Raw genomic sequence first — 14,449 nt, 5'->3', positions numbered from 1 at the left:
GTGATTTTAACTGGGTAAATGGTATATTCCTTGTAAAACCTTTTGGTAGTTCACCGGGCCCTGTGGTTGCTGAGAGCCATGCCTGCCAGAAGAGTATTCATCATCTGGGACACAAAACACCCCATGTGCCACTTTTCTGTAATAGAGAACTTGCCATTTTGACAAGGAAATAATGAATGATTCTTGCACGTCTTCCTTTTTCTTTCAGTGCTGCTTCTCTCAGCATGCTCATAGCCTCGAGCAGGAGAGCATGCTCTCTGAATCCTACTTGCTCCTATTTCTTTTTCAGGATCCGGATGCTTTCCTTTGGGTGACTCACTGAAACCTACCCTTTCTCCTAAAGGGGGCTCATGGTTGTCTGAGTCTTCAGCTGTGACTAGCCTGTAACCCCCATCTTCTCCCTCTCCCTTCCGTGTGTCAGGTCACATCTCCTCAACGTCATATCTGAGAGACTCAAAATCCTTGCCTGGAGTGATTTTCCCAAGCTACTGTACAAAGAGAGGAATTGGGTAGACAGTAAAGCCGTGGAGGAAGAAATAAATGTGATGGTAGGGAGGGAGTAAAGAAGTCCCCTCAAGGATGGAACAGCATGCGAGAGGTCAGCCCAGTCCTGGGGCACAGAAAATACCTAATGCTTTTGTCCAGACTTGAGTAGAGGTGGACTAGAGACATGCTGTCCCACGTGTGATTAAATGCATATTACATAACACTTTCTAAACCTGCACCATTTGGCAGAGCTGCAAACATAAGGATTTCTTAGCAAATTCAAATTATTTGGGTTCCAACCATCTCTCAGCTATAATGTGTTTCTAAAAGGTCCTTGAGATATCCTCAGGAATGAACCAAACATTTCCTTATGTATATGCATCTTACAGAGAGGCAAGTAATATGGCTTGCTTAAAACAGGTAATATTTACTTGACATTTCATGAGGCCAATGAAAAGACTTCCAGAAAGCTTCTAGAAGGAGTAGGTGATTTTTTAATGCACACAGTTCTGCACCCACTGTGGAATAAATCAATAGTTGACCTTGTTCTTGCAGATAAAGAAGAGTTAATAGCTGACCTGAAATCCCACCGTTGCCTAGGTACCAGTGATTGTTATTTGTCCATATTTGCTTTGTGCAAACAGAATATGGCATCAGGCAGTACTGTCAGGAGCTTTAGAAGAGTCTGTTTCTTGGAGTTTAAACAATTGTCAGGATAACTGCCCAGAAAGGTATCTTTAAAAGGGAAGTATTAATGGAAGCCATAAAGTATTCAGCAGCAGCATCATACTGATGGCCAAAAAGGCATGATTCCACAGTTGCTGAAACTGGGGTAATAAAATTCAAAGCATTCCACACCTTAGGTGAGGAGGAAGAAGTAAATAGCAGTGAATATAGGTGCAAACTTAAGTAAAGAAGCAGGTGGAAAAGGAAATGTGCGAGTCATGGAGATACTGGTGACCTAAGTTCAGAGAACCCATCCATTTTTTTACATGGAAACATGAAAGGTCTATGTATGGGCACAGTATAAAATCAGGAGGTAGTTGTGTATTTTGGGGGGAAAACCTCACAAGTAACAGCAAAACAAACAAAAATCAAACAAGGAAAAAAAACCCCACCCAACTGATTGTGTTTAGAATTTAAGAGGGGGTAATTTTACCTTATCTGGTTTTCTACATAATTTATAACAGAGGAGGGTGAGACAGTGCTCACTAGTATTTAAAAAACAGCAGATCTAGATAAGGCATGTCCAAAGATAATAGCCAAAGCAAGGAGCTCCGTTATTCATTAATGCTAATTTTTTAGCTAATTCTTGTAAGCTAGGGGGTTGCAGAAGGGTGGAACACTGCCCACCAAGATTCACTGTTGAAAAAACCTGAAAGGGATGACCCAAAGAGCTGTCTATCTGTATGTTGATCCAAGATAAAAATAATATTGAAACATTTTAAAAAAGCCCATTAGAATCTGAAGAAACATGTTAGTATCTATTCAGCAGAACTTTGTGATATATATCTTTGTAGACAAATGCTGTCTTGTCTATTTTGACAAGATTGTACAAAGCAGTACTGGTATCGTGAAACATTGCTCAACCAATTGAATTTGTCCAAGTGACCCATTTTTAAGAAAAATAATACTTATCCCAAGCACAACACACATTAGAGGGATTAAAAACCTCTTTAATGATAGATAATAAAAAGTAGTAGTTACTTGGGAGACAGCTGTGATCAAGACTGTTTTTAGTGTCAGTTTCCCCAGGGATGTTTCCATCACTGTCCTGTTTAGTATCTGTATCAACCCATGGAGATGGTACTATTAAAACCTTGCCAGTAAGGTTTGCAGTTTAAAAACTATTTGAGGAGGAGGAAAGAGAAAGATAAGGTTACTGTTAGAGAATGAGTAGAAATGCCTGGTTGACTGATGATAAATCCAACAAAAACGTGTTTGATGCGGCTCATTGCAGAATACTGAGAATGTGGGAACCGGTCTGTGCTCTGAAGATGGAAAGCTTTCTTTGGAAAACACTGATTTGGGAGAGTACCAGTGATTGTTGAAGATAGTTGCTTCAATAATTCAAAGGGCCTTATCAGGTTGAAGGAGGGATGTGATCTTGCTCATGTTCCAAATTGAAAAGACTGTGACTGCATAATTTTATTCAGTTCTGAGGTCAGTTTAAGAGCAAAAGAAATAAACTCAGACTTGGAAGGTGAGTGATTTTTTTAACTGGGTAAGGTATGAGGTACATTATTTACTCAGCTTATTAAAAAGAGAGGTTAGGAGATGAGTCATTTCTATACAAATGCTTATATATGGATGATACCTACTGACAGGGGGTTTAGGTCTTGTTTACAGTCATAAGATTTTCAAGTTGGAAGCTGAGATTTAACACAACTACCCTTGAAATGAGAAAAAATTTATAGTCCTTGAGGTTTATTTGAACAATGGAACTTCTTACCAGGGAGAAGAAGAGTTGCCATCAGTGTTAAATTAACAACTCTTTTTTCAAAATCTTACTATCCGTTTTCTGAGGGACATTCTTTGGCTAATGTGTGCAATGACATGATGGTAGTGGTGTTCTCTTACACTGCTAGTATGTTGTCCCCTCCTTTCTGGACTGTGTATGCAGAAGAAATGTTCATGTTTCCCCTCAACGTATTTCTAGTCCTTTCAGCTTTTGCTGTGATAGTGTGCTTGCACCTCCCGGTTGGTAGCTTCAGCCTTTCCCTCTCATGCTTCAAGAAGCAGTTCACCTCCCGGTATAAAATCGGCTGGGATAATCTGGTCATTTCTGGCCTTTTGAGTTGGATGGACTTTGGAGTCTCGTGGTAAAGATAGAGGCAGGATTGGACAGCCCGCAAGAGGGAAGATCCTTCTGTTCTCAAGCTGAATCTTGAATTGTCTCCACAGAAACAAGCAAATGGCTTGTTTTGGTGGTTCATATGGATGTCCTTGCACAAAATCTTTCTTACCTGTTGTGAGAGCAACAGTACAAGGAGTCAGAATTGATGTTTCTCAGAATTTACTGTGGTGAAATGCGCTTTGCTTAAGTGTGAGATAAAAACAAGGACTATGTTGATGATGATTGCAGATGAAGGTGGGTTAGCTGTGAATTTTTGCAGGCTCTGGCTTTAGATGGAGACACTGCTTTTTTTAAAACTTGCTCCATCCGTAGCTATTACTTGTATCTTGTTAGCTCTTTCTGATGGGGAGCATAATCAGCCCAATTGATAAAGGGGTTTTGTGTGTTATCAGCTACAGCAGTAATAACCCATAGATGTTTTCTATAAAGGTGACTATTATGTCACATTTAATTAATTTCAGTTAATGAAGTTATTAATAATGTAATTTCTTACAGGTGACAGAATGGTAGCCACTTTTTTTTTTTTTTTTTTTTTTACATTGGAGAAGGATGACATTAAGGCAGGTAAAGTCATCCTTTTCCTTCTCTAAGCATAATTCATATCCCTACTGCAAGGTTCTTTATGATGTATGTTTGTGATAGACCACTGCTTTGTATGACCCAAGCTCTGCAAGCTCAGATACTTTTGTAAGCTCTTGAGGCCCTCAGATCTTGGCCTCTGAGGAAACATTTTGTCACTTTGCACTTCCTAAAATATCCCGGTGGATATAATTTCTCATTGAACTTCATTCTGGTGTCAAGAGTGCAAAACACCTCCATAAGCCTATAGTTTGAGGCTAAAGCAGTAACGAATTACAGCTCTTTGTCAGCAAGAATTTGGTAGAATTTTAAGTCTGTATTTGCCAGTAAATAAATTTAAATGCAAAAGTAATTAGCAATACACAGGTATTGGCAATGGAAGAAGTACTTGTTGAAGTGTTAAGGTAAATAGGTAATAATGTGATAGAACAAGAAGCTCTGACCTGCAGGTGTTGATGCACTGGGGCCCAAAATACAGCAATAGCACAGCTGCTGAAAGGGACTCTGCTTTCTGAGTGGATTGGAATCCTGAAGGAGGAGATTCTGTCTTCTGGATATCAAGGTATATTTTAGGTTTTTCATCTCCTGGTACTACTGGCCATCAATTGCATGTAACAAGTCCCATGTGCCAGTATTGGAGAACAAATGTTCTGACACAAAATGGTCTCTCTGCAGCTTTTCTTGTTTCCAGGCTCTTCTGTGGTGAGAGTGAGCCCAAGCCCTGTCACAGGGCAGGACTTTGTTCCTGCTGGTGTTGGTTAGAGTTATAAGATGTGCTGCTGATTATATTGGTGTGTTTCACCTGGGTGTTTTTTGAAACCACCTTTGAAAAAGGACTTGAGTGCTCAGTGCTGCTTGAACATTGTGCTTTGTCTGCACGGCCATGGCGTGGAGGGGTGTTTGTGCCCCTGCAGCTGTCAGCTCTTGTACTGTCTGTCTTGCTCTCAGAAAGCTCTCTGCTATCAACTTCTGTACTGACCCTCTGCTGGAAGGTGGTGATGACTGGATCATACATTTATCTAAGATTTTTTTAGATCTTCATGAGTTACTAGGAGCATCTGCAGCAAGACTCTGCTGAATGTCATTTAGTAACCAGTGCTGTGCTGTAGCTGGATTTAATTGGATAAAAGGCCTGGGTAAAATTACATGGAGTTGTCTTTTATTGACCCAGTTTCATATGGATTCAGTCTACATGCTAAGTACTCTCAAATTGATTTTGGAATGTATGCTGCTTTTGTGGGCATGAGTCCAAGTACCTTTTCTGCAGCATCAGTACCAGGTTACACTGCAATCAGACCTCTGGGGAATGGCACAAAGCACGAACAAAGAGCTGAGCTGGAAGTGTAGACCTGGAAGCTAGACTGGTGTTAAGATCTCTCCGGGTGGTGCCCTGCGGTACTGTTCATCCCAATCTCACTGTTTCATGTGAAAATCTTTTATTTGGGATTTAGAGAATAACAAATGACTGAGAAACTGTGTTCGTCATCATGTTTTGTTTTGTTTTGTTTTGTTTTTTTCTGGGATGGCTGTGGTCTGTAAGTCCTGTTAAAAATCTGTGCTCTTTGTGTGGCTTCATGTTAAAGTCTGATTTCTTAGAAAATGTGTGTTTTGTTGGGCAACAGCTCAACCCTAGTAAGGGCTGCTTGATGCTTGTTCATTATCTGTTGAGTTGGTAAACTGTGGTAGTGCTTTGGTTTATAAATCCTTGATGCTTCCATTTTCCTGTCAGCAAAGCATAGTGGTGTAGCTCAGCTGAACAGGGTTGTCCCCATTGCTTGAAGAGATGTGACTCAGCTTTGGGTGAGGAAGTTCATGTGCTGATAGCAGCATAGCTCTGGCAGACCCCACGCTTCCATAACTAAGCACTGACTAATACACACTATGATGGAGCCAGCTGTGCTCAGCTGAAAGTATATCCCATGGAGCTGGGGCCTAGGGAAAGGACTGTCTCTGTAGCATGGATCTATCCTGCTTCTTGCTCACGCACCTCATGGATTCCTGAACAGGAGGTTGGTTTCTTGGCTATTTTGAATGTTGACCATCTTTAAGAATGGACTGTTTGACACCTTTGAAGTTTAGATAGCTCACTGGACTCATCTCTGAGTAAATTTTGTAGGGCTAGTGAAACTGCTTGGACATCTGGAGTTCTCTTGTAGGGATGTGAGGTTGTCACATGGTGTCTCTCATTATCTTTCGTTGTTCCATGATTTCTAGAGAATTTGCCTTGTACTCCATGCTGTTTGCATCTTTAGGATTAAGTTATTTGTCTGGCACATCTTGGAGCTGATTTTGAAAGCTCTAGACAGGGATAGGAGTCACGGCCAGCTGGAACAGAGCATGTAGGAGGGGCCGTACCAAACTGTCAGTGCCTTGGAAGACAAAAGCTTTCTGGTGCCAGATCTCTCAAATTTATTATGTTTAATGTAGCTATGGCCTCAGCTGGAAAAATCTGTTGCCTTCATGTCATCTGGGTGAAAAGAAACACACAGCATGCATATACCATTCTTTCCACAATGCCTTTGCATCTATGATAAGATAGATCATGTTCAAGCAAGAAAATTAATTTCTGGTCATAACTCCTGTCTGTTCATATCTTTATGCCTCTTAAAAACTGTTACTTCCAGCACTCTCTGCTACCATTGTAGGGGGGCTGATTCTCATTTACCTGCTTTACTAAAAATAGCTGAAAGCTTGTCAAGTTCAGTCCATGGAAGGGATCATTAAGATAAAACAAGATTCTGTAGCTCCTTTGCCATGGCATGACCGGAATAATGTGTGTGTGTATGTGTATCTTCCCATCACATGGCGTGTGTGTGAGCAGTTCACGGAGGTGACTTCTTGCACAACCTGACATGGTAGGGAATGTTGGCCTCTTGGTCACGTGGTAAACTTTCTAAGTCATGCTGGGGAGCATTTGAGATGGGTAGTCCTGCAATGCCTTCTCCAGAGGCTGTGCAGACTTCTAAGTAGAAGTTCTTGGTGATCATTGAATGAGCCAATCAAGTCTGTGAGCACCATGGTTCATGACTTCAAGGTTGGAATTTAGAGGGTTAGTCCTCATGGATGACTTAAGCATGGGGCTTGTTTTATTTGGCCAGACCCTATGTCTTTTGAAAAATACAAACATGGCTGTATATAAATGATTTAAAAAAATTATTATGAGGACACTTGGTGTTGACCCTTGTATTTAGATGGCCTAGCATTTCCTGTACAAAAATTGTAACCTTTCACTAAGGAGCTCTTAAAACTTCGATTGTTTGCAATAGACTGTTGACATTTGGTAGGCGAAGCACCATCAGAGAACAAAGTGCCTTTTTATGTTCCACTAAATTAGATTCAGCTTTGAAGGAGTTATAAACTGTTAAAATGAACTAGTTCTTTTTTTCCTGCTTTCATTCTTCAGGAAAATTCTGGCATGCTACGAAAAAAAAGTGCCTTCCAGTGCTGGGATCTGCTGTAACCATTGCAGCAGTAAGGACAAGAGAGATTGTGTTAGGAGCTGTCGTAGGAGCTGTGGAAATGGCTGCACCAGAGCCTTGAAGAGCCCAGCACATGTTCTTCTATCTCACAGCCTTGCTTTCTTGCAGGGAATTTCATGGAGCAGGAAACCCCTCCCCAGCAAACCTTCATTCAGCAGTTAGCCCCCATTGTCTCTGCTCTTCTCTCCCAAGGAGGTCCTTCCCTCTTGTCTCTTCAAACACTCACAACTCCTGGGTAGAAAAGAGATCAGGGCAGTTTGCATGGGTGGATGTAGCCCATTGCAGTAGATGTCAAGCCTGTGTTTGCTGCAACCACAGGCTCTTAATTTTGTCATCTAGGAAATGATGTACCTCCATTGTAGGCAGGGAGGGCCATGCCACCTCTTGTACAGCTAGGTCAGACCTCTCACATTCAGTGTCACTGCCGGCGTTTTGTCAGCCACGAGAAGTTAAACGCACAGGACAGGGTTTCCCGTGGATGTGGAAGCCCTGCGCGGGGAGCTCAGCCCAACGGGGCTGGCAGGCAGCGCTGAGCAGTGCCGGAGGATCCAGGCCCAGCTGGGTGTGCACAAAGGGGAGGATGGCACGGCATAATTGTGCACCAGGAGCTGCACAGTTTGTTCTCTTTCAAGATGATTCTAATGAGGTGGAAAATGGTGATTTTTGATGGCTTTGAAGATTCTGAAAATAATTTTGGCATTTGCATTTGTCAAGAGCCTGTCTGTTTCAGTGTGTGTGGCAAGGCTAGGCAGCTGAGCTGATCTGGCAGGGGACAGATCCTGCTCTTGGGCTTTCCGCTCCCTTTTGCTTCTTCGAGCCGTAATGCTCACTGACCCTTCAAGCCACTTCAGATCAGTAAATTGTCAGAATCTTTGTATGTATTCCTTTTCTTGGGCTAGGTTTTCGCAGGATTGCTGAGCTGTATCAGTTTATCTACAGGTGAGAATGAAAACTGAGGCCAGCTTTGGAAGGCTGATGAGACCAGACAAAGGAAGGACAAAGGAGCAGGGACAGCCCTTCAGCAGCAACAAGCTGCTAAATTGGTTCAGCCCCAGTCACATAACGATGCTGAGATAGTCTACCAAGAAAGCAATCATGACAATCATGACTGATTTCTTTCATGGCAGTACCAAAGCCATATGCAACAACGACAACAAAAAGCAATCAACGGTTAATCTCCTTTATTGACAAGCCCACACCTAGTGTGGGATAGAAATAGAAAATGTGTTTTAGCTGTGATTGGCGGTCAAAAAAGGATCCAGCATGGATCAAGCCTAAGCTGCTGAGATGTTGAGGTTTCAAGGAAAGACGCATGTTTACATTAGCATTATTCAAACTTGTGTAATGTAGGATGTTGTGAATTCAATTGTTCTTTCGATGAATAGAGGATCAAGTATTGTCCTTAAACAATAGAATAGTAAAAACAACATCTGTGACCCAAGATCTCCTTTTTAAGAATGGAGAAGGGAAGCAGACAGAAACTATAGCTAAAATTGTTGGAAGTGTTTTGTTTGCTTGCAGACAGTTGTGGAATACTTGTTCATTATTGCTTTCCATATTCAGAGCCTCCCCTCAGCTGTCACAGCTCCCTGCTGTAAATGTTCCAGGTTTTCAAATCTGGCCACAAGCCTTTCAATAAGGGTACCCACAAAATGAGTATTATACCCATTTGACTCTGAATGCAACTGTTAAATTTAAAAAAAAAAGGCAAATACTATTTTAAGAATGCTGGGCAAAGGGGAGAGTGTCCCAGTGCCTGGACCCTGTGTTCATCATATTTTTTTGACTGTGAAACCATCCTTTATATTCTTGTTGTTGCTTCCTTCATTTTCTATCAAACTTAAATCAAAACTATGTTGACGGAAGCTTTCCTAAATAATGGGATAGGAAAAACTGAAAGATGTAGCATTTGTCTGAGTGTCTCTAGACACTGCACGTGTCTCTAGAATGAAAACTACTCCATATACACACTCCTAAAAATGACATCTAAGCCTGTCTTTCTAGAGAGCAGACCTCCAGTTTGGAAATAGAGCATTGACACTTCTGGAGGATAGAGCACTGTGGGCCTCTGTTGAAGTGGTGATACTTTTACCTCTAGGCTGCTGCTTTGAGGCTGGCCGCTTCAGTAAAATATTTTAGTATGTTCCTAGCAAGGTGAAAGATGTAATCCATACATGGTTCCACAGAGGTGGTAAATCTCCGTCCTGCCTTGTAAATCTTGTTTTCCATTTCGTGCTCTGTGCTAAATCTGGAGCTCTTTGGAACCCGTTGTAACAGTGCAGAGCTCTCCTTGGGGTCCCCAGGCTGAGGCAGAGGTCAGAATTCTATTGCATGTGATAAACTTGCATAGGTTGTTGACCAGCTATTGTATGTCACAGGTTGAAGTTGAATGATGTTTTTTCTGAAAAACAAATTGTTAGGAGTTTTCCGTTTTCATGGTTTCTGAATCTGCCATCAATTCTTTTGAAGGCTTGGAGTTTTGGAAATTAAAGGGAAGGAAAAAAGCTTTAGAGTTTGAAATCCCTGAGGCTGGGAATCTTATGTTACTATCGCTTCCAGAGAAACATCACTTTTAAGTTTCTCTTTGTGATAGCCACTTCAGGAGGAAGCTGAAATGCTGAATTACGTGTGAGAAATGTTGTTGGATGTCTGAGATGAAATCATATAACCATGTCTTAGATGAAACAGTAGAATGAGGGAAGGAAGAATTGTTTAGATTAACGGGGGAAAGATGAGCTCTCTCAAATCCCTAAAACTCTTCTGGAGATTGTTTTTCTTCCTTTAGACTTCTGTGAGAAAACCTGGGGTTTGTGAGCAAGAGGATCTGCATGTCTTAACCCAAGAGAATTGGGTCACATCACTGGGATTTTATGCCTTTGCCTGTATGCTAGAAATGGAAATATTCTTACCTCCCTTCTTGCACTAATCCAGCCCCTGCAAAAGGTAGGAAAAATGGACTGCCAAAAATAAATAATTATTTTTTTCTTTTCCCTTGTCTCTCTGCAGCAATTTGGCAAAATCCTTGATGTAGAGATAATCTTTAATGAGCGTGGCTCGAAGGTAAGTCCTGTTTCTGTACCCGCTTCTCTTGTTTTGATTGCAGAGTAAAAGGCAGTTCATTGCCTAGAGAACATATTCTGTAGATATCAGCAGGAATTAGTGTGATGGGGGAAGGGAAGAGCTATTCTGGGGACTGTCTCCTGTTCCCTCTGACTCGAGACTCTGAGCATGGTCATTTCTGGGCAGCATGTACAAATGCTCAGAGACACTCCTGTCTGTAATGTGGGATCAGGTTCCCCAGTCTTTTGAACAAACAGGGAGTCAGTCAATTGAGCCTTAATACCAACCCGTTCCCGTTGCATTGGCATTGGCTGCCCTGTGAAGAAGGCAGAATAAGGTAAAACAGCTTTGTGTGATGGGAGACCATAAGAACAAAAGCTAACTCACCCCCTTCCCTGCCATTTTCGTTGCATTAAAGTACTTCTATAGAAAACTGTCGTATCTCATATGTGAAAGGATTTTATTTACTCTGTTTTGCAGACTTACTTGGAACTTCCGAGATACTGACCTTTCATGTTTGAGATATTTGATGCTTTAATATAAGCATCCTCATTCCACTTGCCCTGCCCCATGTGGACCTCCCCCACAGAATTTGCATTCACCCTCCAATTTTCTTCTTACAGATATATTAAGAGGGAGGTTTTGTTGAGGGTTACTGGTAATTTATATCTCTGGAGATGAGGTTTCAGATGTTGCTCAGGTCAGCTGCAGAGAGATTCAGTGATCTCTGTCCTAATTGGCAATTGGTTCTCATCATGTAACCAGTATCACCACAATGACAAATTGATGTGATTCTCTCTCTGCCCAGGAGGTTCAGCACTGGAATAGCAGGGAGTTTTGCAGGTCAGGAGCGAGGTGCATTGCCAAAGCTCTCTGGGGGAAGCTTGCACAGTGCATGTCTATACTCTGCTTGATTTAATCAATGCTAAGATTCCCATTTTCAATTAAAACAAAATTTCCCTCCTCCTCACACACACGTGTGTGCACATGTGTGCATGCACACAAAAGGTTTTGACGTTGCAATTCAGCTAAGCAGTTTTGGTTTAGAGTCTATGCCTTTTGCTTGGATTTGAGGTTCACAGCTTTTATGGTGGCCTCTTTGTTTCAACATATATTCTGAGGTGTGTTCATGTTCAGAGCCCTCTGCAAATTTCCACCCATGTTGCCCAAGATGCATTCTGAAATTATTCAGTCCTGTATTATCTGGAAACCAGAAAGCCGTTGATCTGTATATGAAATAAATGAGTTTCAAGCCCTTTCCCCCCATCCTCTGTTTCTGCTTAATACCATGGTTTTCTTTTGTTTTGTTTTGGTTTTTTTTTTTTTTTAACAAGACAGTCTGAACAAGTAAATGTCTACATGGCTTAGTTAGAGTTTTACTTCCCTGCATGGCTAAAAATCTATATGCTTTACCAAAACAATCAGCTGTGCTGAGTTTGTAAATATTTATTCTGCTCTCTGCTGTTCTTTCGATATCTATAAGCCAAAGCTACCTGTGAATTACTCTTGATTTTAGTCATTTTTGTTTGATTTTGAGAACAGCCTCTGGCATCTATCAAATCCCTACTTGTTCAGATATAATTGCAAAAGAAAGAACAAAAATAACTGGCCTGGCAAAATGTTCTTCATATCCCACTGCCTGTGCTTTCCAGAGCAGTGTTTTCCTCTCCACACATGAACTTCACTCTCTCTCTCTCCCTTCCGTACAGCCCTGTGTATTAAACGCCCACAGCTGCCCTTTCCCTTCTCGGCAACATTGACATTGAAGGCTTTTCTGTGAAGACTTGATTTATGCCTATGAAAAGTACCTTCTTGTGCTGTTGCTAAAGCCCAAGGCTTCTGGTTTTCAGTTAAAACAAAAATGATTGCTGAAGAGTTCCTTGATGAATTTTACCCTGAACCCTTAATAAATATTTGAAAAAAAAAAAAAGGAAAGCAGAGATGTTCTTCCAGTCTTTATTAACCATGCAGTTTTCTACTGCTTTTTTGTCATCTTGCAGCAAAAAGCAGTTACAAAACTGGTAGCCTGTATTGAGGGATGTCCAGAATCTGAACAGAATGAGAAAACAGCCAAAGAGTTATTTCATGGTATCTTTGCATCCTTCTCACCCAAAATAATTTCTGTTTTAAAAAGAATGCAACATTCTTCCTGCTTAGCATGAAAATGGGAGGCCCCAGTGTTTGAGTGGGGTATAGCTGCACGAAGCACCTGGTGTTCACATAATAATGGAAAAACAACAGTTTGGTGATCTGATGGTGAAGCAAAGGAAATGGATCTTTCTGGAGGCCACTCACTCACTCTTGGGTTCTTCCTCCACCTTAGGAAAAAAAATCTGAATGCATTTTCCTGCCCTGTGGTTTCCATTCTAATCTAATGATATGAAAGCTCTCTCTCTTCTTCTCCTCCTCTTCTCTTGGGAATCCGAAAGCAGATGCTCCTGCTGCCTGCCTTGTGCTGTGTTCTCAATGCTCCCTTCCCTTCCCCTGGGTTCCTAAGGGTTGTAGTGTTTTGTGTATATGTTTTGTAAATATTTTGAAGGTACAGTGGTAAATCCCAAACTGCCCTGGGTTCGCCCCCACCCAGTGTACGATGGGGTTGAGCAGCGCTTTGTCCCCGCCGAGCTGTGGCGGGAGAACTCTACTGGGATCGCTCCAGTGCTGGTCGGTAGGAGGGACTGGAGGAAGCGTTCAGGTAGCATTCTTCACTTTGAATCCACCTGAGATGACCAGGCAGTTTTCTTTGGCAGCCTGGGGAAGCTCTATCAAACTGGCTGCATCTTCAGGATCTCTGTGTACTTACAAAGTTTGGTGACCGAAGAGAGAGCTGGGCGTGTCCATCAGAGCCACCTCTCACCTCAGGTTCTTTCGGAAATGGTAGTTGTTGACTTTCTATATCACAGCAGTGTAGGAGGCAGTTTATGAGTTTTGCTGGTTCTTCTCCAGAGCAATGTGAATTCTTGTTTTGTAACTCAATTTCTTCCCAGATTCAGTCTGTTTAGTAGGAATATATCGGCCCTGGTAGACCTCACACTTATAATTGCTTTGCTGTGTGTGAGAAACAAGATAAAAATTTTAAACATTCCTTGAATTTAATTTTGTTTTATTCTTGTTTAATAGAATGATGTCAGTCTTCCTTTGATGTGTTTGGGTTTTTTTGCTTGCTTCCAGGAAACTAGCTGTTTGTTTCATTTATCCTGTTTACCATTATATTTCTAGCTCTGACTGGTATAAGTGCCTTTAAATAGCATTCTGCCCATGGTTGCAGTTTACCATGCACTTCACTGAACCGTGAATAAAACACCTCCAGAGGAAGTCGAGAGGATTCCTGCTCCTTTTGTTAGTGGAGATGCATCCTCTAGATGTGTATTTTGCCGCTATTGTGCTGAATCGAACGAGTGGACATATTTGCAGAATTAATGCAGTCTGCCTGTGTAATGAGTACCCTGTGGCATTTGTAAAACTGCAGGGGAAGGGAATCCAAGCTCTTTGCTCACCAGCTGCGTACCGTGTGGCATTCCAAGATGTGCCCTCAGTGACATTCAGAGACCAGGAGTACGTAAGCACACAGCAAAATCTTGGCTGAATAGGGATTTTTTTTTTTTTTGGTAGCTTTTTAAATGATAAGAGTTCATATTAGTGCAGAGGAGCTCATGGTTTCAGGATACTGTAAGTTTATGTCCCTCACTGATTTCCACTTGCGAGACCCAGATCTCCAAGTTCTTGTATAGGACTATAGTGCCTAGAAGTGCTTCATATTTATTTAAAAAATTAGTTGTATAGTGGGTTACAAGAGAAATTGCATCTGTTGGTGTTTGGATTTATGTAAGTAAACCTATGCTAACTAGAGAACTCTGTGGATTTTTAAGTTTACAGTTAACTGTAGGTTAAGAATGTGAATATAGGTTTTGATAATGGTGCCTTAAAGACTGTATGTTTGCATGTGCATTCATTTTTTCTTTAAATGGATTAGATGCTTTGAGTTGAGCCA

General features: G+C 41.4%; 1 protein-coding gene across 11 annotated transcripts in view; it reads left to right on the top strand.

Moving 5' to 3' along the window:
* RBFOX2 (RNA binding fox-1 homolog 2) overlaps positions 1–14,449 on the top strand; it is a gene marked incomplete at its 5' end in the record, with an annotated part of 172,308 nt that overhangs the window by 124,355 nt on the left and 33,504 nt on the right. For all 11 annotated transcript variants that reach the window (XR_014226347.1, XR_014226348.1, XR_014226349.1 and 8 more), the window contains one exon: positions 10,408–10,461. Coding sequence is in view for 4 of the 11 variants with exons in the window: in XM_082280462.1 (XP_082136588.1) it covers positions 10,408–10,461 (54 nt within the window). The remainder of the gene's footprint in view (positions 1–10,407; positions 10,462–14,449) is intronic.

Source organism: Coloeus monedula, assembly GCF_965178545.1.
Source record: "Coloeus monedula genome assembly, chromosome: 4".
In the NCBI taxonomy this organism is placed as follows: domain Eukaryota; kingdom Metazoa; phylum Chordata; class Aves; order Passeriformes; family Corvidae; genus Coloeus; species Coloeus monedula.
Note: the sequence above shows the minus strand (reverse complement) of the source record. Positions and strands in the feature narration are given on the sequence as shown.